This window comes from Theropithecus gelada, chromosome 11, assembly GCF_003255815.1.
Source record: "Theropithecus gelada isolate Dixy chromosome 11, Tgel_1.0, whole genome shotgun sequence".
Classification (NCBI taxonomy): domain Eukaryota; kingdom Metazoa; phylum Chordata; class Mammalia; order Primates; family Cercopithecidae; genus Theropithecus; species Theropithecus gelada.
In genome coordinates, this window is record NC_037679.1 from 69,669,664 (window position 1) to 69,696,836 (window position 27,173).

The 27,173-nt window shown below is 43.5% G+C and overlaps 1 protein-coding gene across 3 annotated transcripts in view; it reads left to right on the top strand.

Annotated features, from left to right (window-relative positions):
• The first annotated feature begins 5,342 nt into the window (after positions 1-5,342).
• TCTN1 (tectonic family member 1) overlaps positions 5,343-27,173 on the top strand; it is a 35,587-nt gene continuing 13,756 nt past the window's right edge. For 2 of the 3 annotated variants that reach the window (XM_025401938.1, XM_025401939.1), the window contains exons 1-6: positions 5,349-5,718; positions 10,814-10,934; positions 17,209-17,339; positions 19,597-19,748; positions 23,309-23,396; positions 25,799-25,908. In XM_025401938.1, the coding sequence (XP_025257723.1) occupies positions 5,499-5,718; positions 10,814-10,934; positions 17,209-17,339; positions 19,597-19,748; positions 23,309-23,396; positions 25,799-25,908 (822 nt within the window). In that variant the 5' untranslated portion in view covers positions 5,349-5,498. Of the gene's footprint in view, positions 5,719-7,617; positions 7,694-10,813; positions 10,935-17,208; positions 17,340-19,596; positions 19,749-23,308; positions 23,397-25,798; positions 25,909-27,173 lie in introns of all 3 variants that reach the window. The other variant, XM_025401940.1, reaches the window with a different exon arrangement.

Sequence of the window (27,173 nt, forward strand, 5' to 3'; positions counted from 1 at the left end):
ATAAAAAAGGAAATAAGAAATATTCATAGAATTGCCCACCAAAGAAACCTGTACCCTGATGTGTAAGAAAAACCTTACATCAAAACTATTACACAAAAAATGTATACTGCATATAAATTATCCCTCTATAAACCTAAGAAAAAAGAAATGTGGAGCAAGTATGGCAAAATGTCAATTTATGAATAATCTTGGAGGAGTACACAGTGGCTTTCTCTTCTGTGCCTTTCATCCTGTTTGGAAAATTTCTTTTTTTTTTTTCAGAGAAGTCTTGCTCTTGTCCCCCAGGTTTGAGTGCAATGGCTTTATCTCGGCTCACTGCAACCTCAGCCTCCCGGGTTCAAACAATTCTCCTGCCTCTGCCTCCCAAGTAGCTGGGATTAAGGTGCCTGCCACCACTCCTGGCTAATTTTTGTATTTTTTAGTAGAGATGGGGTTTCACCACGTTGGCCAGGCTGGTCTCGAACTCCTGACCTCGGCCTTCCAAAGTGCTGGGATTACAGGTGTGAGCCACCGTGCTCGGTCCCTGTTTGGAAAATTTCAATCTGAAAAGAATAAAAACAAAAATGATTTTTTAGAAAGCCGAGTTTATTCAAACTGCAGTCTGGTTCAATAATAGGATGCAAGGTTAAAACTGTATGGTAAGCTGGGTATGGTGACTTGTGCCTGTAATCCCAGCACTTTGGGAAGCTGAGGTGGGTGGATCACTTGAGGTCAGGAGTTTGAGACCAGCCTGGTCAACGTGGTGAAACCCTGTCCCTACTAAAAATACAAAAATTAGCCAGGTGAGGTGGCGGGCACGTGTAATCCCAGCCACTTGGGAGCCTGAGGCAGGAGAATCACTTGAACCCAGAAGGTGGAGGTTGCAGTGAGCTGAGATTGGGCCATTGCACACCAGCCTGGGCAAAAGAATGAGACTTTGTCTCAACGAAAAAAAAAAAGAAACCCAAAAAGAAAAAAAAAAAAACAACTGTATGGAAAACAAGGAATTCTTATTTCATTCCTGTTGGTGAATGTCTGTGACTGTATGTATGACTTTGTTTTAGAAAAGGTCAAATGCAAATGTGAGACCTTTCAAGAATGTGAAGTCTGCTCAGATAGTCCTTCTGTGCCCATAACATTTCAGAAAACACTTAAAGAACAAGAATAGGCTGGGCGCAGTGGCTCATGCCTATAATCCCAGCACTTTGGGAGGCCGAGGTGGGTGGATCACTAGGTCAGGAGTTCGAGTATCTGGCCAAGATAGTGAAACCCCGTCTTACTAAAAATACAAAAATTAGTTGGGCACGGTGGCGGGCGCCTGTAGTCCCAGCTACTTGGGAGGCTGAGGCAGGAGAATCCCTTGAACCTGGGAGGCAGAGGTTGCAGTGAGCCGAAACTGCTCCACTACACTCTAGCCTGAGTGACAGAGCAAGACTCAATTTCAAAAAAAAAAAAAAAAAAAAAAAAAAGGAGCAAGAATAGTACTCGGTGGTTGATGAGGTGTGCGGGGACTGAGAGAATGAGAGCAGTTGAGGATTATTTTCTTCTGGGTGTTGATCTGGAAATCAATTACCCGACTAGTTACTTCAGTCAAAATGGTACAGCCAAACCTCTGTCTTCACACAGTCTTGATCCCTTTGTAGCTCTAAAGCAACCCCTTTAGGAAGCTTGATGACTCTGCCACCTCATTTGTGAAATGTTTGGGTAAGATGAATAAAAATAGATATACTAATCGCCAGAAAAAAATTTATGCTTTTTTTTTTTTTTTTTGAGACAGGGTCTCACTCTGTTGCCCAGGCCAGACTGCAGTTGTGTGACCATGGCTCACTGCGGCCCTTGACCTCCCGGCATCATGCAATCCTCCCACCTCGGCCTCCAGAGTAACTGGGTTTACAGGAACGTGCCATCATGCCCAGCTAATTTATTAATTTTAAGCAGGTTGGAGCCATGACTTCAGCAATAACAACAACAATAACCAATTCACCTCAAACCACACCAAAGAGCAAGACAGAGTGGTTGACACTACCTTGTGAAGTTAGCCTTAGTTTTGTTTCCCTACCTACATACTCCTCCTATCTTTGATTTTTTTTTTTTTTTGTTTCAGGCTCCTCATATATGGCAGCTTCTCAGCACAGAATTCTAAAAAGCTGAATTGTCTTGATCCTCCCAATGTCAGCATACACTATAAGGAATTGTGAATGCCAATAATCCTGGAGAAACAGATGGATATTTGAAATCACAAACATTTTTGCACAAACCAAATGTTGAGGTTTTGGGCACAATATGGAACTCAATCTTAGCCACTTTTGTGTCCTTCCATCCTAATGAGGGAACCTGCTAAGGCCAGGGACAAAAGGAAGGGAGAAAGTGTGTTCTGGGTTGAAAGATGAAAAGAGGCTGGCAGAAATGGGTCACCTGTGAAATGAAAAGTTCCAGTGTTCCTAAGGTTTGCAAAATGTATCTGGGTAGGTGCAATCCTCATTCAGAGTCAAATGTCATAAAATTACTTTGGGGCCATCTACCAAGTGTTTATTTGAGATTGGACAAAAGAGGCAGTGAAATTGGCAAATCATATCGTAGCAGGTCCTTGTTGGAAAAATGGGATATCAGACCTGAAGAGGATCTCAGAGGTCCTATAACCATAACAAAAATTATAAAACTGGATGGGAATGGTGGCTCATGCCTGTAATCCCAGCACTTTGGGAGGCCAAGGTGGACGGATCACTTGAGATCAGGAGTTTAAGAACAGCCTGGCCAATATGGTGAAATCCCGGCTCTACTGAAAATACAAAAATTAGCTGGGCTGGTGGCGGGTGCCTGTAATCCCAGCTACTTGGGAGGCCAAGGCAGGAGAATCACTTGAACCTGGGAGGCAAAGGTTGCACTGAGCCAAGATCCTGCTACTGCACTCTAGCCTGGGTGACACAGCGAAACTCCATCTCAAAAAAAAAAAATAAATAAATAAAAATAAAAAAATAAAGCTAAAGGACGAGTTATCAAAATTTAATCCAGCAGTCTAAAATTTCAAACAGAAAGTAGAACAAAATGGTTCACAGGTATTAAGAAATAGGAAAGAAAGTAGAGGGCTGGAAGTAAAGAGGTTTAAAAGGAAAACAAATATGCCCTGGTTTTAGAAGTTATGAGATGAAGGTTTGGAAAATATACTTTTGGTGTTTTTTTTTGTTTTGGAGACGGAGTCTTGCTCTGTCACCAGGCTGGAGTGCAGTGGTGTGATCTTGACTCACTGCAACCTCCACCTCCCAGATTCAAGCAGTTCTCCCACCTCAGCCTCCTGAGTAGCTGGGACTACAGGCGCCCATCACCACGCTCGGCTAATTTTTGTATTTTTAATAAAGATGGGGTTTCACCATGTTGGCCAGGATGGTCTCGATCTCTTGACCTCATGATCCGCCCGCCTCAGCCTCCCAAAGTGCTGGGATTACAGGCGTGAGCCACCATGCCCAGTCTACTTTTGGTTATTTTTTTAAAAGGGGAAGCATTTAATCAGTTATTAAAAGCAGCTCAGAATTTCAGTCAGATGCTAAAGCAATCCTTCGCAGAAAAAAGAGAAATATCTGTCTTACACATTTGAGTGATTCAATTATATTTTTATACACTGTCTCTGGAATGCCACAGGAAGGTGCTAAAGATATCACTTTGATGATTTAATTTTGCTAAATACATTTAATAAACTAGATATATATATATGCTGTTTGGCATTCTTTTGAATTGGTATATACATTTCTTGAATAAATACTGCATTATGTTTAAGGTTTTTTTGTTTTGGAGTGCAGTGGCCCGATCATGGCTCACTGTAGCCTCGAGCTCTCCGGGCTGAGGTGATCCTTCCACCTCAGCCTCCTGAGTAGCTGGGACTACAGACACGTGCCACCACACCTGGCTAATTTTTGTATTTTTTGTAGAGATATGGTTTCACCATGTTGCCCAGACTGGTCTCAACTCCTGGACTCAAGCGATCCTCCCAAAGGGCTAGGAGTACAGGTGTGAGCCACTGCGCCTGGCCATGTCTAAGTACTTTGACATCTACTTCTGAATTGTACAGAGATTAAGTGTCAAAGGTGCAGCCAACATCCCTGGGCTTGGGTACCTCCTAAATAAGCCCATTCAGAATGGACAGGCTTTCCTAAATCTTAGGGTCTCCAGGTCATTTTGTAGCATTACTGTGGATTTGCTTTGTTTTCCCCTTTAAGATGTCTAAATTATTTTACTTAATTTTTGTGAAAGATTTTTGTCTTTAAAAAAGTTCTTAGGCCTGGCGTGGTGGCTCATGCCTGTAATCCCAGCTCTTTGGGAGGCTGAGGTGGGAGGATCACTTGAGGTCAGGAGTTTGTGACTAGCCTGGTCAGCATAGTGAGACCCCCTCGCTACAAAAAATAATGATAATAAAAGTAATTAAGTGTTCATTTGTTCCCTTTATCACAATACAGCAGACAGAAGTTATGTGGCAACCTTGTGAGATGCAGCTAAAACAAAAAAGGTGAAGCCAGTGTTGACAGAGTCTGGGATAGAGAGAATTCAGGGACAGTGATCTCACAAATCCCTATGCTCCTTTGAAACACCCACATTAGTGGTGTTGAGACGGCGCTTCCCAAATTTCCGTCCAACTCATCTGCTTGTGTCGGGACATTTGTTAAAAATATTTATTCCTGGCTGGGAGTAGTGGCTCATGCCTGTAATCCCAACTACTCAGGACTCAAGAGGCGAAGCAGGTTGAGACCAGTCTGGGCGACGCCTGGGAGGGAAACCCGGGCGACGGAGGGAGACCTCGTCTCTACAAAAAAAAACCAAAAATTAGCTGGGTATGGTGGCGCGCGCCTGAGTTCCCAGCTACTCAGGAGGTTGAAGTGGGAGGATTGCTTGAGCCCCAGAGGTCGAGGCTGCAATGAGCCGAGATCGAACCACTGCACTCCAGCCTGGGCGACATGTCGAGTGAGACCCTGTCTCAAAAAAATCCCCCAAAAACTGATTCCTGGGTCCTGTCCTAGACTTACTGACTCAGGATCTCCTGAGGTGGTACCTGGAAATCCGTCTTTTTTTTTTTTTTTTTTTTTTGGTTGAGACAGAGTCTCGCACTGTCGCCCAGGCTGGAGTGCAGTGGCACGCTCACGGCTCACTGTAGCCTCCACCTCCTGGGTTCAAGCGATTCTCCTGCCTCAGTCTCCCGAGTAGCTGGAACTACAGAAAATCCACATTTTTTAAGTAAGCGCCGCAGACCGGTTGGGAACCACAGCTGGGATTTACACGCCTCTCGTTTATGCCAGCTTCACAGCCGCTCACTAGTGCTCGCCCTAGTGCCTGCCATCGCTGCCTCACCCAGGCTCCGCCCTCTGGCCTCATCCAGGATCCGCCCCCTGCCTCATCCAGGCTTCGCCCCGGTCAGTCTCCTGCAGCTTCTGGCGGCTTGGCAAGCCGCTTCCCGTGATGCCTCGCGCCTGGGTGTAGCGGTTGCCGGGCAACGCGCGGTCCCTGGCGCCGGCGTAGCTGGGACCCGCTGGAAGATGAGGCCGCGAGGCCTCCCGCCGCTCTTGGTGGTACTTCTGAGCTGCTGGGCCTCCGTGAGCGCCCAGACCGAGGCCACCCCGGCGGTGACGACAGAGGGCCTCAACTCCACCGAGGCAACCCTGGCGACTTTCGGACCTTTCCCGTCGACCAGGCCCCCCGGTACTCCTAGAGCACCAGGGTCCTCCTCCGGCCCCAGGCCTACCCCAGTCACGGACGGTGGGTACTATGTGCCAGCTCCTGTGGTCCACAGGGATCCAACCTCAAGGGGGCAGCCCGGGTGAGGACGTAATAATGATAGCTAACGCTTATTGGGCACTTACTGTGTGCAGACACTAAGTGTTCCATAAACGTCCGTTCTTTAAACAATAACCCTGAGAGGTAGCTCTTACTATCACTGTTATGTAAATGAGAAAACCGGGTCTCAGAGAGTTTAAGTGGTACGGTATCAGACCTCTGAAAATACTTGAAGTGATCCCAGACAACAGTAATGCAAAGAGCAATAATGAATGAATCCTTGCAGCCCAAGACGAAATTAAGTCGAGACAATGGTGGAAATTGGTGCCTAGGCTGCATGGAACTTTCACTTAAAGAGAGGCCAAAGGTCTATCTTACTAAATGTGACTAGGTTAAGACGCTTGTCTGTTGACCTGAATTCTAAAAACCCAGGATTCCTCCTGTGTTGAATTGGAGGTGGGAAGCCATGGAGGGAGGGGTTATGCTCACTTCTTAGGAGTCATATTTAGGGATAATTAACATTTTTTTTCAGAAGATGATTGTCTAATTCTAGAATTACACATTTAGTGGAAATATTTTATAATCTAAGTTGACGTTTGGCTGGCGCCGTGGCTCACGCCTGTAATCCCAGCACTTTGGGAGGCCAAGTCGGGTGGATTGCTTGAGGTAGGAGTTCAAGATCCGCCTGGTCAACATGGCGAAACCCAGTCTCTACTAAAAATAGAAAAATTAGCCGGGCATGGTGGTGCATGCCTGTAATCCCAGTTACTCGGGAGGCTGAGGCAGGAGAATAGCTTGAACCCAGGAGGCAGAGGTTGCCGTAATTACCACTGCACTCCAGGCTGGGCGACAGAGCAAGACTGTCTCAAAAAAAAAAAAAAAAAAAAAAAATTGACGTGGATGACTTCAGAGAATGACTGTGACCCTCTAAGACTGAGTGCAAAACTTTGTGAATATGCCTTTTCCTGAGATGAGAGTTCATAGTAGCCGATTCTTAAAGTGGTTCATGATCTCCAAGTTTTTAAAATTTTCCAGTTGTGTGGATTGAGAGTAACCCCAATAGGTAAGCAGTACTTTAAATCTTTTTTTCAGTCTTTTTTTTTTTTTTTTTTTGAGGCGAGGTCTCACTCTGTTACATAGGCTGGAGTGCAGTGGCATGATTATATCTCACTTAAGTCTCAATCTACTGGGCTCAAGGGATCCTTTTGCCTCAGCCTCCAGAGTAGCTGGAACCACAGGTGTGCTCCCCCAGCTTGCTTTTTAAATTTTTTAATTTTTAGTAGAGATGAGATCTCGTTATGTTGTTCAGGCTGATCTCAAACTCCTGGGCTCAAGTGATCCACCTTGGCCTTCCAAAGTGCTGGGATTACAGGTGTAAACAACTGTGCCTGGCCTATCCCTTCTTTAGAAGATCTTTTCTCAGATTGATTAAGACTCAGTATTAGTAGGTAAAAAAGTCATCAGCTGATATCTTGAACTCTAGAACTTAACTTCAGTTACTGAACCTTGATTTCTCCAAAAAGCTTTCTGAATTATGAGTAATCTGAAAGAAAAACTACAGAGAAATATATTTGCTATTTTAATATATAAACAGAGCTCTGTTTTATATTTAAATTGTTGATTTGATGAATTAGTAGGGAAGTTAAATCAGTGACAAACTGGGACAGAATGAAGCCAAGTATTCAATGTCTGAAACTCTAAGTAGTTTTTGGACTGGATTGTCTTTTATTCATGTAAGTACTCCATCTGTTAATGCATTTTCTCTCCAAAATAAAGCTATGCTTGAAACATCATTATTATAGCATGTGTTCAAGGCTGTTTTTCCATTATAGGGGATGAATTTGTACTTGTCCCCACATTTTATTTTTTTTTTGGATACAGGGTCTCACTCTGTCACTCAGGCTGGAGTGTAGTAGCATGATCACAGCTCACTGCAGCCTCGACCTCCTAGGCTCAGGTGATCTTCCCACCTCAGACTCCTGGGTAGCTGGAACTACAGGTGCATGCCACCACGCCTGGCTAATTTTTTGTAGAGATGGGGTTTTGCCATGTTGCTCAGGCTGGTCTCGAACTCCTGGCCTCAAGTGATTGCCCACCTAGGCCTCCCATAGTGTTAGGATTACAGGCATGAGGCACCGCACTCTGCCTGTCGCCTGTCTTCACTTTTTTAAAGGACCTCTCTTAAGACTTGTGACAGTAATAACTCATTTGTTAACTGTTCACTTAGCACTGTGCTAAGCATTTCACCTATGATGTATCTCATTTAATCCTTACTGTTAATGAGGGTACTGTTATCCCCATTTTTCAGGTGGGTAAATTATTTGCCTAATTTTAGAACACACAACTTATAGATATTAGAGCAGGAGGCTGACTCTGAGTGGAGAACTGGATGGAACATTGCAGGTGGCTTGCAGGCAGTGTTGGTGGAGAAGAGTGATAACCCTTCATCTTGAATCTGGGCTCTGTTCATTAGTACCCTGCTCTACAAGCCAGGTGTGCAGATGCTATAGGAGGCAAGAGCAGCTGAGTGCTTCTTGGACCTGATGGGGCTCAACAGCTACTTGTTGGATGATTAAGTGCACTCGCATCCTGGGTAGAAACCTTTTTCCTAAGTGGAGTTATTAAACACTATTGCTTCGTCCTTAGTAGTCTTATAGCTACCTACAAGGGCTTTAAGTTTTGAAAACAAAGCAAGATTGTAATTTTAAACATACAGGGAACCTAAAGCACTTTTTATTTTTTACATTAGCATGCATAAGTTGTATCATTTTACTAAGCACATAGAAGAGTTCTCAATTAGAAGCTCTCTAAACTTTAGGGGGAAAGCTTTTGTGTCTTAGACTAAGAAATTATCGTGTATTAACAAAACCTTTCCCTTCACCTCACACATTTTTTTCCAGAGTGCATTATACCTTTTATGGGGTACTTTTTCTTTTCTTTTTTTTATCACCCAGGCTGGAGTGCAGTGGCGCAGTCTCAGCTCACTGCAACCTCCACCTCCCAGGTTCAAGCAATTCTCCCGTCTCAGCCTCCCAAGTAGTTGGGATTACAGCTGTGCGCCACCATGCCTAATTTTTTTGGTATTTTTAGTAGAGATGGGGTTTTACCATGTTGGCCAGGCTGGTCTCGAACTCCTAACCTCAGGGGATCCACCCTTCTCAGCCTTCCAGAATGCTAGGATTACAGGCGTGAGCTATGGGATACATTTTTCTTTTCTTTTCTTTTTTCTTTCTTTCTTTTTTTTTGGGGGGGGGATGGAGTCTTGCTCTGTCACCCAGGCTGGAGTGCAGTGGCACGATCTCGGCTCACTGCAACCTCTGCCTCCTGGGTTCAGGTGATTCTTCTGCCTCAGCCTCCTGAGTAGCTGGGACTACAAGTGTATGCCACCACACCTGGCTAATTTTTGTATTTTCAGTGGAGATGCGGTTTTACCATATTGGCCAGGCTGGTCTCAACCTCCTGAGGTTGAGACTGTGTCTGGCCGCTCTGGGGTACATTTTTCTAAAGCTCCTTTTTATCGTGAAATAATTCATACGTACAAAAAAGAATGTTGGGTGGACACTAGCAGCATTTGCTTCAGATTCCTTTTTCGTTATTTTTGTTTTTTGGCTTGAGTTTTTTTTTTTTTTTTTTTTAAGATGGAGTCTCACTCTGTCATCCAGGCTGGAGTGCAGTGGTGTGATCTCAGTTTACTGTAACCTCTGCCTTTTGGGTTCAAGTGATTCTCCTGCCTCAGCCTCCCTGAGTAGCTGGGATTACAGGTGCCCACCACCATGCCTGGCTAATTTTTGTATTTTTAAGACAGACAGGGTTTAACCATGTTGGCCAGGGTAGTCTCAAACTCCTGACCTCAAGTGATCTGCCCGCCTCCCAAGGTGCTGGAATTACAGGTGTAAGCCACCATGCCTGGCCTTGAAATCTTCTTTTGAAAAAGAAAACATTACAGATATGATTGAAGGTTGATCTTACTTCTTCCCTTCCGGCAATAATTGCAACCATAATTTCATTCTCTATTTTTTTAAAAGGGTTTTCTCTTCCTTATTTGACAGAATAAAATAGAGAATTGAAAATCCAGATAATCATTTTTGTTACAAAGCGGCAAAGAAAAATCATCCTTATTAATAATTAAAAGTTGGCCAGGAGCGGTGGCTCACGCCTGTAATCCCAGCACTTTGGGCAGCTGAGGCCAGTGGATCACTTGAGGTCAGGAGTTCGAGACCAGCCTGGCCAACATGGTGAAACCCCATCTCTACTAAAAATACAAAAAAAAAAAAAAAAAAAAAAAAGCCGGGCATGGTAGTGCATGCCTATAATCCCAGCTACTCAGGAGGCTGAGGCAGGAGAATAGCTTGAACCCAGGAGGCGGAGGTTGTAGTGAGCCAAGACTGCACCATTGCACTCCAGCCTGGGCAACAAGAGCTGAAACTCCTTTAAAAATAAAATAAAATAAAAGTTGTGACGTGGGGGAGATTCCTACCCTGCCCTCAAACCTTATTGTCTAAATCACCAAAGACATTCTGAGCACCTGAGCCGTTATGATTCTTGGCCAAGAATCTGTGAATATGAGTTCAGCTTTAAAGCAGCAGGTTATACATGAAAAGAGGGGCAAGGTTGAAAACCTCTTTCCTGAAGGTTTAAGTGGGCCCTTCCTCTGACTCGTAATCTCCAGAGAAGGGGCTTAAGGACTTTGGAGTTTTAAACTGGTGGTTCTATGGTCAGGCAAATGGTTTAGGCGTGCTGGTTCTTAAACTTGTCTAATTATAAGTATCACCTGGAAAGTTTCTGAAAGCTACAAATGCCTGGGTTTCGTATTCAGCTTACCAAATCAGCATCTCTGTAGGCAAAGCACTAACAGAACTTTCCAAGCGAGTCAGATCATTAGCAACTTTGGGGAAACCTCTAATTGTGGAATGCTCAAACTGACTCATTTCCACTTCACAAATTTCCCCCAAAGTGCAATAGGAAAAATAAAATGGACCCTTTGTATGAAATTGACTTATGGTACACTGTGGTGGCAGGGGGCAGTCACCACCTGCTGATGGTGATGCTCTGGATCCTACCCCTCTTTTTTCTGCAGTTGCTGCTCTGTGTGTCTGTGACTTGTCCCCAGCACAGTGTGACGTCAACTGCTGCTGTGATCCTGACTGCAGCTCTGTGGATTTCAGTGTCTTTTCTGCCTGCTCAGTTCCAGTTGTCACGTAAGTTTACGTATGACATATGCAATTTTGATAAAATTTGACCAGGATAATACAATTTGGGGAAAGGGAAAACTTTCCCAGGCTTAAAAACCCAAACCTGATTTCCGGTGTTTTGCATCGTTCTGAAGCCATACTATCCAAACAAATATGTAAAAAAGTAGCTGTCCCTGGCCAGGTGCGGTGGCTCACACCGTAATCCCAGCACTTTTGGGAGGCTGAGGTGGGTGGATCACCAGATCAGGAGATTGAGACCATTCTGGCTATCACGGTGAAACCCCGTCTCTACTAAAAATCCAAACAAATTAGCCGGGCGTGGTGGCGGGTACCTGTCCCAGCTACTGGGGAGGCTGAGGCAGGAGAATGGTGTGAACCCGGGAGGCGGAGCTTGCAGTGAGCAGAGATCTCGCCACTGCACTCCAGCCTGGGCGACAGAGTGAGACTCGTCTCAAAAAAAAAAAAAAAAGTAGCTGTCCCTTATCTGCATTCAACCAGGTGACTGTGCGGGCAAAAGAGAAGAGAGAATGTACATTAAAAGAATGTAATGAAACCTCTTTGTTTAGAGATTGAATCACATTTCAATTTGAGTTGTAAACAGACAGTGGTCACATTTTTTGTATCAGTGAATTAGTATAGCCTAGGGTGAAAAGTGCAGTTTAATTTCACAGCTTTTGTTGTGGACATAGTACTTGTAACAAAAAATTAGATGAGAAATCTTTGTTTGTACTTTTCTGATATGTAAATCTACCAGGAATTCTCACAGTTCGCATTGTATAGAACAATGAAAAATGACATTCCCAGCTGATTATAAGGTAAAGAAATAATCTGTTCTGAATGATCTCTTATAATTGAGATTTCAAGCCTTTTTTTTTTTTTTTTTAATGAGATGGAGTCTCGCTCTGTCGCCCAGAGTGGAGTGCAGTGGTGCGATAGTGGCTCACTGCAACCTCTGCCTCCTGGCTTCAAGCAGTTCTCCTTTCTCAGCCTCCCGAGCAGCTGGGACCATAGGTGCACGCCACAATACCTGGCATATTTTTAGTAGAGCCGGGGTTTCGCCATATTGGTCAGGCTGGTCTCGAACTGCTGACCTCAGGTGATCCGCCCGCCTTGGCCTCCCAAAGTGCTGGGATTTCAGACGTAAACCAACGCGCCTAGCTTCAAGGCTTTTTGAAAAACTAGCAGCACTTAGAAGAGGCTCATTAATTCAGGATGGGACCAACTTAGTATTCAGAGATAGCTAATTTAAATTTAGCCTTATAGCAAGTTTTAGCAATTGATATTTGATAGGTGAACCTTTTAAGAGGTACAATGGGTTTTTCCTGTGGGAAACTATTTTATTGACTAATGGGATTTTGAGCCTATTTCTAGTATTGTAAAAATGCTCAGAGAACAGGGCAATGTAGTCAGATTAATTTTCTGGCTACCTGGCCTGTAGCATGTTTCAGTATTTGTTGAAAATCATTCTGTTTTCCTCCCTTAGTAAATACAGGAGCCTGAAAGTGAGATTTTTGCTCCAACTTGGGGCTATTTTTTTTTTTTTTTGAGACAGGCTGCTTTGTTGCCCAGGCTGGAGGGCAGGGGCTCCATCTTGGCTCACTGCAACCTCCACCTCCCGGGTTCAAGCAATTTTCCTGCCTCAGCCTCCTGAGGAGCTGGAACTACAGGCGTGTGCCACCACGCCCAGCTAATTTTTTGTATTTTTAGTTGAGACAGGATTTCACCGTGTTAGGATGTTCTCGAACTCCTGACCTCGTGATCCGCCCACCTCGGCCTCCCAAAGTGCTGGGATTACAGGTGTGAGCCACCGCGCCCCGCCTGGAGGATCTCTTTACTTCTGAACCATTAGTGCCTAGTAGAGCTCCTGCCACGTAGTGGGCCCTCATTAAGAATGAGTTGAATTGGCTGGGCACGGTGTTTCATGCCTGTAATCCCAGCTCTTTGGGAGACGGAGGTGTGTGGATCACTTGAGGTCAGGAGTTCGAGACCAGCCTGGCCAAGGCGTCTTTACTAAAAATACAAAAATTAGCTGGGTGTGGTGATGGGTGCCTGTAATCCCAGCTACTCAGAGGCTGAGGTGGGAGAATCGCTTGAACCTGGGAGGCAGAGGTTGCAGGAGCCAAGATTGCGCCATTGCACTCTAGCCTGGGCAACAAGAACGAAACTCTGTCAAAATAATAATAATAATAATAATAATGAGTTGAATGGATGAATGAATTTCTTCTCTCCATCTCTAACTGATTTCCTAGTGTCCCTTTTTGACTTCCTCTACCATTAGTCTTTTAGGCAGACACCAGGCCAGAAACCTGGAGGCTCCCCTGACCCCTGCCTCTTCCTTTCACTTTTCCTGTCTCAGCAGTCTTTTCTTTCTCCCAACCTTTCTTGAGCACCTCCTGATGCCACCACCAGGGACATAAAGATGCGTTAGGCACTCTCCTGCCTTCAAAGAACTTACCATTGAGTAAGGGAGATAGAAGAGTGGATGGCAGTTTCTACATCAAGCACGATGAGAAGGCAGAGGAATGGCATCTAACTCAGCCTCACTAAGAAATGCTCCCCAGAAGACAGGAGCTGAGCTGGGTCCTGAAGGACACGTGGAAGATGGTCAGCATGGACCGAGGGGAAGGGCATTCCAGGCAGAGGGAGCTGTATGGGCAGAGATGGGGGATGCAGGATGGCCTGCTTAACTGCAGGTAACTCAGTGTGGCCAGAGAGGGGTGGGGTGAGAGGAGTATAGCAAAGAGATCAGGGGTCAGGTCCCAAGGGGCCTTGTGTGTATGCTGAGGGGTTTGGACTCTGTCCTGAAGTCCACAGGGCCTGGGTTGTTAAGAGGATCAGATTCACATCTTCTGTAATTCTGCAGCAGCATGTGCAGTGGATCACAAGGCCAAGCCTGGTGGCAGAGAACCAAGTAAAAAGCTATTGCAGATGTGGATTAACGGTTTCCCTCCCCACCTTCCCCAAAATCTGTGACAGTGGGGCTAGAGAGAAGTATCTAGATCTAATGATGATACTGAAATACTGCGCAGAATTGGGGAGGTGGTTGACTGGAGGGGAGTAAGGAGCCCCATTCTGTGGAGCCTTCCATCACTCTAGCCCTTATGGTCGTCCATCCCTGCTCCTGCTTTATGAGCTCACACCTCATCCTGTCAGGCGCTCACTAAAAGACCTTCAGAAGTTATCATTATCTATAGGCTTCTCAGCCTGGATTCAGATTGATTCCCACCTTCTTTCAGAGCCTATTGCCTGCTACCAGCCATCTTGAATCCACTCCAGTCCAACCTCGGTACTCAGAGTTTCCCAAAGACCATGAGTCATTACCCAGCCTTGGCCATTGCTGTTCTTGCACTTGGATTTGCTTCCCATTCCTACTGTCTGTCTGATTTCTACTTATCCTTTAAGGCCCAGTAAAAACTGAATGATAATATCCAGTCTTGGCAAGAGTACAGGGAAATAGGCACTCTTACTATAGTGTTCGTGAGAATGTATATTGTGCCCTTCTAGAGGGCAATCTGGGAGTGTGTCTCAGAAGCCTTAAATAATGTTACCTGCCTTTTGGCTTAGCAGTTCCACTTCAGGAAACATATCCTAAGGAAACACCTGGAGATACTCATAAAGATATATGTATAAGGATGTCATTATAGCATTACATATAATTGGGGAAAGTTAGAAACCTAAACCAACAGTAGAGAATTGGTTGAACAAATTGGGGTATTAATAGGCTGGTATACAATGAAGCCACTTAGTATAATATTGCAAGTGCATATTAGACATTATATATTAAGTGAGAAAAGCTTTAAAACAGTATGTAGAATATGGTCCCATTTTTGTTATGACTTTGTCTCTATACCATTATCTATCTGTCCAGCTAAATTTTTTTTTTTTTTTTTTTTTTTTTTGTAGAGACAAGGTCTCACTTTGTTGCCCAGGCTGGTCTTGAGCTCCTGGCTTCAAGTGATCCTCCTGCCGTGGCCTTCCCAAAGTACTGGCATGGTAGGCGTGAGTCACTGTGCCCAGCCTCTATATTTTTTTGAGACAGGTCTTGCTCTGTCACCCAGGCTGGAGTGCAGTGACACGATCATAGTTCACTGTAACCTTGCTCCTGGGCTCAAGTCCTCCTACCTCAGGCTCCCAAGTAGTTAGAACTATGGGCATCTGCCAGCATGCTGGGCTAATTTTTTCTTTGATTTTGTAGAGATAGGGGTCTGTGTTGCCCAGGCTGGTCTTGAATTCCTGGCCTCAAGTGATCCTCCTCAGCCTCCCAAAATGCTGGGATTAGAGGCATGAGCCATGGTGCTTGGCCTGTACCATATCCATATCTATAGCAAATTGATTGGGGTTTGTCAAATCTGGGATTGGTTGAAGACTTACAACTTCCTTTTTTTTTTTTTTTTTTTTGAGACAGAGTCTCACTCTGTCGCCTAGGCTGGAGTGTAGTGGCATGATCTTGGCTCACTGCAACCTCCCAGGCTCAAGCAATACTCCTGCCTCAGTCTCCGCATGCCACCACGCCTGGCTAATTTTTGTATTTTTAGTAGAGACAGGGTTTCGCCATGTTGGCCAGGCCTGACCTGAGGTGATCCGCTGGCCTCAGCCTCCCAAAGTTCCGGGATTATAGGCATGATCCACTGTGCCTGGCCCTGTACCATAACTTGTAAGCATTAAACCTTCCAGATGACTGATCTCAGGTGGTCCACCCGCCTCGGCCTCCCAAAGTGCTGGGATTACAGGCATGAGCCACACTGTGCCTGCCCCTGTACCATAACTTCTAAGCATTAAACCTTCCAGATGACTCCACATTTTCTTATTCTCACAGTCCTTTGAAGACAGCTTTATTCTAAAGACAAGGAATTTGGATCTGTTCTGGGTACTTTTAAACAATCTGAAGGTCTGCAAAATTTTATCTAATTGATGCTATCAGAGTTTATAAGGTTCATTGACATAAAAATTATACCCTGATCTACATTTCTTGACAAGATTTCCTTAAAAGCTATTCTACTTGTCTCAATTTTTTTTTTTTTTTTTCTGTTAGAGGAAAAAGTTTTAAATGCCAAACTTTTTTTTTTTTTTAAAAAAGAGATCAGGGTCTCAGTGTGTTGCCAGACTGGCCTCGAACTCCTGACCTCAAGTGATCCTCCCATCTTAACCTCCTGAGTAGTTGGTAATATAGGTGCATGCTACTGTGCTTGGCCCAAATGCAAAATTTTTTTTTTTTTTTTGAGATGGAGTCTTGCTCTGTCACCCAGGCTAGAGTACAGTGGCACGATCTCGGCTCACTGCAAGCTCCACCTCCCGGGTTCATGCCATTCTCCTGCCTCAGCCTCCCGAGTAGCTGGGACTACAGGCGCCCACCACCATGCCCGGCTAATGTTTTGTATTTTTAATGGAGACGGGGTTTCACTGTGTTTGCCAGGCTGGTCTCGATCCCTTGACCTCGTGATCCGCCTGCCTTGGCCTCCCAAAGTGCTGGGATTACAGGTGTGAGCCACCGTGCCCGGCCAATGCAAAATATTTTAACACAGAATAAACTAAATAAAAATGGATTCAGCCGGGTGTGGTGACTCATCCCTGTAATCCCAGCACTTCGGGAGGCCGAGGCGGGTGGATCATCTGAGGTAAGGAGTTTGAGACCAGCCTGGCCAACATGGTGAAACCCTGTCTCTAATGAAAATACAAAAATCAGCCAGGCGTGGTAGTGCACACCTGTAGTCCCAACTACTTGGGAGGCTGAGGCAGGAGAATCACTGGAACCTGGGATGCAGAGTTTGCAGTGAGCTGAGATCATGCCACTGCATTCCAGCCTGGGAGAGTGAGACTACATCTCAAAAAAAAGATCCAATTTTTTTTTTTTGAGATGAAGTATCACTGTGTTGCCAGGCTGGAGTGCAGTGGCGCGATCTCGGCTCACTGCAACCTCCGCCCTTTTGGTTCAAACGATGTTCGTGCCTCAGCCTCCGTAGTAGCTGGGATTACAGGCACACACCGCCATGCCCGGCTAATTTTTGTATTTTTAGTAGAGATGGGGTTTTACCATCTTGGTCAGGCTTGTCTCAATCTCCTGATCTTGTGATCCGCCCACCTCGGCCCCCCAAAGTGCTGGGATTACAGGTGTGAGCCACCGTGCCCTGCCGGATTCAATTCTAATGTCATGCTTTCATAAATATCCTCCACATAACTGTTAACATAGTATAGTACAAGCATCTGACAGTTTTTAAATAATCTTGCTAAGATTGTGTGCTTATGTCTTGTAACTTCATATTATTATTTTTTTAATTTTCAGAGGTGACAGCCAGTTTTGTAGTCAAAAAGCAGTCATCTATTCATTGAATTTTACAGCAAACCCACCTCAAAGAGTATTTAAACTTGTTGAACAGATTAGTCCATCTATTTTCTGCATTCATATTACAAACTGTAAGTATTTGACATTGATATGTTTTGTGAAACTCTGGAAATTTTTTCTCAAAGTTATGGAAAAATGTCTCAGATTTATTGTATGATTATGATTATTATTTTTTTGAGACAGAGTCTTGCTCTGTCATCTAGGCTAGAGTGCAGTAGCACAATCTCAGCTCACTGCAACCTCTACCTCCCAGATTCAAGTGATTCTCCTGCCTCAGCCTACTGAGTAGCTGGGATTACAGGTGCCTGCCACCACGCCTGGCTAATTTTTGTGGTTTCTTTTGTTTGTTTGTTTGTTTTGAGATGGAGTTTCACTCTTGTTGCCCAGGCTGGAGTGCAATGGCTCGATCTCAGCTCACCACAACCCCAGCCTCTTGGGTTCAAGCAAGTCTCTTGCCTCAGCCTCCCAAGTAGCTGGGATTACAGGCATGGACCACCATGCCCAGCCAGTTTTGTATTTTTAGTAGAGTTGGAGTTTCTCCATGTTGGTCAGGCTGGTCTCGAACTCCCGACCTCAGGTGATCTGCCCGCCTCGGCCTCCCAAAGTGCTGGGATTACAGGCGTGAGCCACCGCGTCCAGCCCCTTTTTTTTTTTTTTTTTTTTTTTTTTTTTTTGAGACAGAGTCTTACTCTGTCACTCAGGCTGGAATGCAGTGGCACGATCTCAGCTCACTGCAACCTCTGCCTCCCGGGTTCAAGTGATTCTCCTGCCTCAGCCTCCCGAGTAGCTGAGATTACAGGCACCTGCCACCACACCCAGCTAATTTTTTATTTTCACTAGAGATAGGGTTTCACCATGTTGGCCAGGCTAGTCTCAAACTCCTGTCGTTAAATGATTCTCCTGCCTCGACCTCTCAAAATGCTGAGATTACAGGTGTGAACTGCCTCGTCCAACCCTCAGTTAGATTTAAAGCAATTATTCTATGTTTTGCTATATGTATAGTGTATCTCTTTAGAGACCATTTCACAGGTAATAGGAAGTAACTTTATAGATCTGTGGGCATGCACATTTTCTTTAAAAGTAATTATGCTTGTGTAGTTGTCTTTTGAAACCTTATACTTATCTCAAAGGTGTTTATAATATGCAGACATACATAGGAATCTAGGTTTCTATATATACATGTGTTTTTTTAACTTTATTTCCTCCTGGTTTAATGGTTGAAAATCAGGCTCAGCTTTGAACATTACCTGTGGTTTCTATTTCCTTTTTTTCTTTTATTTTTACTAAGAATATTTGCATGAAAACAGGATCTTTATTTTTATCTGAGCATTTAGCTCAAATATATTTCTAGATCCAAAGTACAAGTGCATGTAAAATGTTATCAGGATATCAAAGATCAGAGACACATTTATGCTTTTATTTGTCAATTAAACTCTGTCATATTTTCAGAATATCTTTACAGATTTTGGTTTTATTCTCTTGTGATTGAACAGACAGATGCTCTGTGTGGTTTGTAGTCTGAAGTGATAACTGGCCAGTGACTCAGGTTCTCTGTCGTAACACCAGCCCAGTGAACATGCCAGCCTGCTCCCTTCTCTCTCTTCTGTACACAGCACATTTTTCTCCAGGACTTTCACAGTGGCTGTGTGAGAGTAGAAATCGGATTCTTTCATTCCCACAGCCATCCGGAGAGAGCTTCTCCTTACAGGTTGATACAGCAGACTCATCAGTCCATGGGCTAGAGAAATAGACAGATTATTATTGGCTTCTGTTGTGCTGTTCACTTGTAGATGCTATCAACTATTACTTCCCCATTATTAGAAGAAGCAGGCTGAGTCCGGAGGTCCTGTTTATTGAATAAGCTTTAAAAATTCCTGGGAGAAGTGAATATGGAAAAAGACACTTTTTTTTTTTTGAGATGGAGTCTTGCTCTGTCACCCAGGCTGGAGTATAGTGGCGCCATCTCAGCTCACTGCAACCTCTGCCTCCTGGGTTTCAGCGATTCTCCTGCCTCAGCCTCCTGAGTAGCTGGGATTACAGTTGTGCACCACCATGCCTGGCTAATCTTTGTATTTTTAGTAGAGACAAGGTTTCACCATTTGGCCAGGCTGGTCTCAAACTCCTGACCTCAGGCGATCTGCCCACCTTGGCCTCCCAAAGTGCTGAGATTACAGGTGTGAGCCAATGTGCCCAGCCAAGACATTATTTGTTTTTTACATCAGCCTTAATGCTATTAAAAACTGTTTCCAAAACCTTTCTATATATCATACATACTATACATATATTTTATACCGATTTAAAATACTGTTTTTTTTTTAAAAAAAACAGATAAGCCTGCATTATCCTTTATTAATCCAGAAGTACCTGATGAAAATAATTTTGATACATTGATGAAAACATCTGATGGTTTTACATTGAATGCTGAATCAGATATTTCCTTCACAACCAAACTGGATATTCCTACTACTGCTAAATATAAGGTGAGCCTGAACTTGATTGATTCTTTTCATCCCATCACAAATGTCTTGTCCTTGTAAGTTAATTTTCAGGTTACCAGCAAAACTGTCTTCGCTGAGACAGAGTTGATATTATAGACTAAATAACTTAATGTTCATGCCTACAAATCAAAGATCATGAAAATTAAAACTGAATATTTGAAGATGGATTAAAGACTTAAATGTAAGACCTAAAACCATACAAACCCTAGAAGAAAACCCAGGCAATACCATTCAGGACATAGGCATGGGCAAAGACTTCATGAGTAAAACAACCAAAAGCAATGGCAACAAAAGCCAAAATTGACAAATGGGATCTAATTAAACTAAAGAGCTTCTGCACAGCAAAAGAAACTATCATCAGAGTGAACAAGTGACCTACAGAATGGGAAAAAATTTTTGCAGTCTACCCATATGACAAAGGGCTAATATCCAGAATCTACAAGGAACTTAAATAAATTTACAAGGAAAAAACAACCCAATCAAAAAGTGGGTGAAGGATATGAACAGACACTTTTCAAAAGAAGACATTTATGCGGCCAACAAACCTATGAAAAAAAGCTCATCACTGGTCATTAGAGAAATGCAAATCAAAACCACAATGAGATACCATCTCACGCCAGTTAGAATGACGATTGTTAAAAAGTCGGGAAACAATAGGTGCTGGAGAGGATGTGGAGAAATAGGAACACTTTTACAGTTGGTGGGAGTGTAAATTAGTTCAACCATTGTGGAAGACAGTGTGGCGATTCCTCAAGGATCTCGAACCAGAAATACCATTTGATCGAGCAATTCCATTACTGAGTATGTACTGAAAGGATTAAAAATCATTCTGTAAAGACACATGCCCTTGTATGTTTATTGCAGCACTATTCACAATAGCAAAGACTTGGAACCAACCCAAATGCCCATCAATGATAGACTGGATGTAGAAAATGTGGCACATATACAACATGTAATACTAAACAGCCATAAAAAAAGATGAGTTCATGTCCTTTGCAGGGACATGGATGAAGCTGGAAACCATCATTCTCAGCAGACTAACACAGGAACAGAAAACAAAACACCGCATGTTCTCATAAGTGGGAGTTGAACAATGAGAACACATGGACACAGGGAGGGAACATCACACACCGGGCTCTGTTGGGGGGTGGGGGGCTTGGGGAGGGGATAGCATTAGGAGAAATACCTAATGTAGATGATGGGTTGATGGGTGCAGCAAACCACCATGGCATGTGTATATCTATGTAACAAACCTGCACGTTCTGCACATGTATCCCAGAACTTAAAGTATAATAATAAAAATAAAACAAAACTGAGTATTTGAATTCTGAATAGAGGATTTAAGGTTGTTTATTCTGTGATAAACTTGTATTTTGTCTCTTCAGAGTTCTTTGTTCTCCTCAACCTTAAAAGATGTAGCAAAATGCTTGAGGCACGTTGCTGAGACCATGGAGTAGATTAGTTGGATACCTGGTCATCTTCTCAAAATTGTATTTAGTTTTACGGATTTTGGAAGATGTGTGCTGTTTTATGTCTATTCAGTAGTACATCTTTAAATGCGACACATATTAACTTTGAATGAACCTTAACATTTTTGGAACCTTAACTTTTTTTAAAAGGAAAGTATGAAAGCAACATGTACTAGTTCTAAAAGTTCAAAGTATAGAGGCATATAAGTAAAAGTTGAAAGATCCCTGTATCCATTAAAATTCATACTGCAAATCACTTTGAAAAGATTGGTGTGTATTCTTGCTGATTTTTAAATATGTCTATTATAATGTATATATGGTGTTGTATAGAAGTGGGATTTATAGCTATCCATGTTGTTCTAGAAAATTCCTTTTTCAGTGGTAAGTCATGTGCATCTTCCCATGTCAATATAAAATTTACCATTGAGCATTTTCCATGTTCTGGCACTGTGAAGAGCTTTTCAGGCATTACTTCATGCACCCCTCTGGGAGGGATACACCATTGTCTCCATTTACCTGATGAGAAAAACTTAGGCACGGGAAAGTAACTTGTCAGAACTAGTGATAGAGCTGCTGCTGCTTCTTTTTTTTTTTTTTTTTTGAGACAGAGTCTTGCTCTGTTGCCCAGGCTGGAGTGCAGTGGTGTGATCTCGGCTCACTGCAACCTCTGCCTCTCAGGTTCAAGCGATTCTCCCACCTCAGCCTCCCAAGTAGCTGGGATTGCAGGCACCCACCATGATGATCAGCTAATTTTTGTATTTTTGTAGAGACAGGGTTTCACCATGTTGGCCAGGCTGGTCTTCAGCTAACTTTTGTGTTTTTGTAGAGACGGGGTTTCACCATGTTGGCCAGGCTGGTCTTGAACTTCTGACCTCAGGTGATCTGCTCACCTCGGCCTCCCAAAGTGCTGGGATTACAGGTGTGAGCCACCGCACCCAGCCAAGAGCTGCAGTTTACAAAATATTCTTGGCGCGGTGGCTCACGCCTATAATCCCAGCACTTTGGGAGGCTGAGGCGGGCAAATCACTTGAGGTCAGGAGTTCCACACCAGCCTGGATGATATAGTGAAACCCCATGTCTACTAAAATACAAAAATTAGCAGAGCATGGTGGCGCGTTCCTGTAGTTCCAGCGACTTGGAAGGCTGAGGCACGAGGATCACTTGAACCCAGGAAGTGGAGGTTGCAGTGAGCTGAGATCATGCCACTGCACTCCAGCCTGGGCAACAGAGCGAGACTCTATCTCAGGGAAAACAAAAACCAAAATATTCTTTTCTGTGTATGTATCTGAGCTGTTCCACTCTTAACAGACATGTTTCCCGTTTTTGCTTTTATCCACAATGAACATTCTCATATATACATACATTTTTGTACACTTCACTGATTAAATCCTTAGGATACATTCCTATAAATGAGTTAGTTTGGTAAAATGAATGGAAAATTTAAATATTGATACCAGATTGCTCTCCAGAAAACTTGCAGTGCTTTACACTCCCAGCTCCAGTGAGTGGAAGGACTTGTTTCCTATACTCCTGCTGGCACTGAAGCATTTGGATAAACTTGCAAGTTCGAGAAAATTGGCTATAAACCTAATAGCTATTAATCTGAGTTTTGAAGATTGGGAAATAATTTTGTGGGGTTTGGTTTTGGGAAAGAAGGCATTCTTTCATAAAATTGATTCATAAAAAATTGATTTTTATTTTAATGTATACTGTATATGTTATTTAAATAATTAATGCTAGTGAAAAATAATTCTCTCACCCCTGTGTCCAGCCACCTAGTTCCTGTCTGCAGAGGCAAACTGTTATGTCAGTGTCTCATGTACCCTTCCAGAGGAATTCCATGACTAAGAAGCCTACAAATACAGTAACATGCACACACACAAACACACATCCTTTAAAAAATGGCGACACAACTAAATGTGAGCTTCTTGAGGGCAAGGACCACATCTGTTTTTTGCTCATCACTGTGTCCCTGATGCCTGCAGTGCTGCTTGGCATGTTGTAGGTGCCCCGTAAAGTGTTGAATGAATACCTTAATTACACCATAATTACTGTTGGTTGTTGTGTTTGCAGTATGGGGTTCCTCTGCAGACTTCAGATTCGTTTCTGAGATTTCCTTCATCCCTGACATCATCTCTGTGCACTGATAATAACCCTGCAGGTAAGAAAGTGGCCATTCTTCTTTCCTTAGACATTTGCTGTTATTATTAGGTTAGTGGAAAAGTAGTTGTGGTTTTTGCCATTAAAAGTAATGACCAAAATCGCAATTATTTTTGCACCAACTTAATACCTTACATTTGTAGTAGTCATAATTAAACAGGCCTTGTGACTAAAAACAGAATCTTCGGGTTAAAGAGGCCTCAAAGGTCATGTAGTTCAATTTCCCACTCAGGGCCAGTCTCTTCTACCACGTGCAGCCACTGCTTGAGCACTTGTAGTGATGGGGAACTGACTACCTGAAAACAGCTCACTCAATTGTTTACTTCCAGTTATTGGAAAGTTCTAAAGCATATCAACAGCTAACAATTATTAAGCACTTATTTGTGCTGGGTATTATGTTAAGTGCTTGCATGTGTTTTCCCTTTAATTCTCTCTGTAATCCCTTGAGGTTAGTATCTCTGGTTTTTTGGTTTGTTTGTTTTTCTTTTTTTTTTTTTTTTTTTTTGAGACAGTCTCGCTCTCGCCCAGGCTGGAGTGCAGTGACACCATCTCGGTTCACTGCAAACTCCGCCTCCCGGGTTCATGCCATTCTCCTGCCTCAGCCTCCCGAGTACCTGGGACTACAGGTGCCCGCCACCACGCCTGGCTAATTTTTTGTATTTTTGGTAGAGACAGGGTTTCACCATGTTAGCCGGGATGGTCTCGATCTCCTGACCTTGTGATCTGCCCACCTCAGCCTCCCAAAGTGCTGGGATTACAGGTGTGAGCCACCGCACCCGGCCAGTATCTCCCTTTTTTAGAGCAGGAAACGGAGATGTGCAGTTTCTTATTCAGGCTCACTCAGGTGGTGGTGGAGCAGGGATGCAGTTGGCCTGCAGCCTGTGCTCCCCTATGCTCCTCTCCATTCAGGGGCCTCCAGGAGTTTGCAGAGTGGCCCCCTAGGCAGTGGAAGGCAGCAGGCTTGGCTCTGCCATCCCCAAGGGACCTCACAATGAAGAAGCTAAGTAATGGACGATAGGAAAATGTATTCTGCTGAAAAGACAATCTTGCACACACCAAGAACAGTGTAAATTAAAACCAAACCAAAGGCTGGGTGCAGCTGTTAATGCCTCTAATCGCAGCACTTTGGGAGGCTGAGGTGGGCAGATTGCTTGAGATTAGAAGTTTGAGCCTGGGCAACATAGCGAAACCCTGTCTTTATAAAAATTACAAAAATCAGGCCAGACATAGTGATGCACATCTGTAGTTCCAGCTACTCAGGAGGCTGAGGTAGGAAGATTGCTTGAGCCAGGGAGGTGGAGGTTGCAGTGAGCTGAAATTGCACCACTGCACTCCATCCTGAGTGACAGAACGAGACCCTGACTCAAAGAAAAAGAAAAAGAAAACAAAATCAAAAACAACTCCCCCACTGCGACAAAACCTAAAAACCAAACTGAGATACCATTTTCCCCTGTCAGATTGGCAAAACTCAAAAAAACTGAAGCTGTGGGGAAATAGGCACTCACCTACATAGCTGATAAGACTAAATTGGTACAACCTTGGTGAAGGGCAACTTAGCAATTTGTATCCAGATTACCAATAAATGTGCTCTTCAACCCAGTTGTTCTACTTCCAGGAGTTGATCCTACAGAAATGCTGGCCAACATGCGAAATAATAGATTGCAGCATTGTTGGTGATAGCAAAGATGGAGACAACTTAAATGCTCATTAATAGGGAACTGGTACAATAATTATGCCACATCTATAATATAATACTAATTATCTCCAAGAAAGGAAGAGCTGCTTCATGTAAAGACAGGCCAATCTCTAAGATATATTGTTCAGTGAACAAAATGAGGGGCAGAATAGTGTATATATTGTACATTTGTTTCCAAAAGGGGAAAGAATAATAACTATATATATATGTTTTTTACACACATATTTGCTTTTTTTCCATAGAATATTTCTCAAAAGATACACAAGAAGCCTCTTGCCAGTTGCCTCTGGAGAAGGGGACTGGTGGTAGGTGGGGGGCAAGACAGGAATGGGAGGGGGCTTTACTTATTATCTTTTTGTGCTTTTTGAATTTTGAATACAATCTCATGAATGTATTACCTATTTGAAAAATAATTTAAAACCCTGTTTAAAATATCGTAGGCCAGGCGCACTGGTTCACACCTGTAATCCCAGCACTCTGGGAGGCCGAGACGAGAGGATCACTTGAGGTCAGGAGTTTGAGACTAGCCTGGGCAACATGGTGAAACCCTGTCTCTACTAAAAAAATAAAAATAAAAAAATTGTATATCTGTGTTGTAACTTATTTTACAGTTTTACCTAGATTGCAATTTTTTAGTTGCCATTGGGAAATTGAAAAATTTCTTCTCTTTTGTATTTTTTTCCCTTGGGAATGTTAATGATTTCCAGCGTTTCTGGTGAACCAGGCTGTTAGGTGCACCAGAAAAATAAATTTAGAACAGTGTGAAGAAATTGAAGCCCTCAGCATGGCTTTTTACAGCAGCCCGGAAATTCTGAGGGTAAGAATTGTTTTGAAGTGGAACTTACTCATTAGGTATGTTTCTGTTCTTTCTGCCCTTTTAAAATATGACAAGTATAGAATAATTTCAGTACATGATTGACACTCAAGTTTAAATTTCTCCAGTACTTTTGTATCAGTGATTATTGAAATAATCCTTTAAATAATTTATTTTTATATAATTAGCTCATATTTTGCTTTTGTTGATTTTTTTCTTTCATTCATTTTGATGGTAACCAATACCTGTCTCCTGAATAAAAACAAATCTTTACTAATAACTGAAAACTTTAGAAATCATAAAAACATCTTCATGTCTGTGACAGAAATAATCTTTTTTTTTTTTTTTTTTTTTTTGAGACGGAGTCTCGCTCTGTCGCCCAGGCTGGAGTGCAGTGGCCAGATCTCAGCTCACCGCAAGCTCCGCCTCCCGGGTTCACGCCATTCTCCTGCCTCAGCCTCCCGAGTAGCTGGGACTATAGGCGCTTGCCACCTCGCCCGGCTAGTTTTTTTGTATTTCTTAGTAGAGACGGGGTTTCACCGTGTTAGCCAGGATGGTCTCGATCTCCTGACCTCGTGATCCACCCATCTCGGCCTCCCAAAGTGCTGGGATTACAGGCTTGAGCCATCGCGCCCGGCCCCCAGAAATAATCTTATTAGCCCCAAAAAGGGCTCTCTCTCAGAAACAGGCCAGAAAATAAGAGGAAATCCACTTTTTGGTTGGCAGATGACACAGGCAGTCAGGAAAGAACAGGAAATGGGAGAAGAGGGCACGGTGGTGAAAGGGCCTCTTCTCTCTGGTTGCAGTGTCTGAACCCTAAACTGAAGAAATGAGTGAGGCCACTGGCCCACATGACAGATGAGATGGAGGGTGGCAAGGCAAGAAGACTTTTTTCAATGATTAAAAAACCATATGATAGGCTGAGGCAGGAAGATCACTTGAGGCTAAGAGTTCAAGAACCAGCCTGGGCAACATAGTGAGACCCTGCCTTACAAAGAATAAAAAAACTAGTGTGGCATGGTTGTGCACACCTGTCGTCCCAGCTACTCAAGAGGCTAAGACAGGAGGATCACTTGAGCCCAAGAGGCTGAGGTTGCAGTGAGCTAAGGTTGCAGTGAGCTATGATCACACTCCAGCCTGGGTGACAGAGTGAGACCTGGTCTCTAACAAAACAAAATAACCCCCCCGCCAGAAACATATGATTATTGTCAAAGGGGTCCCTTCTCAATTTCCTTTTTATGAGGGGTACAGGGGTAGGGTGGTTCATG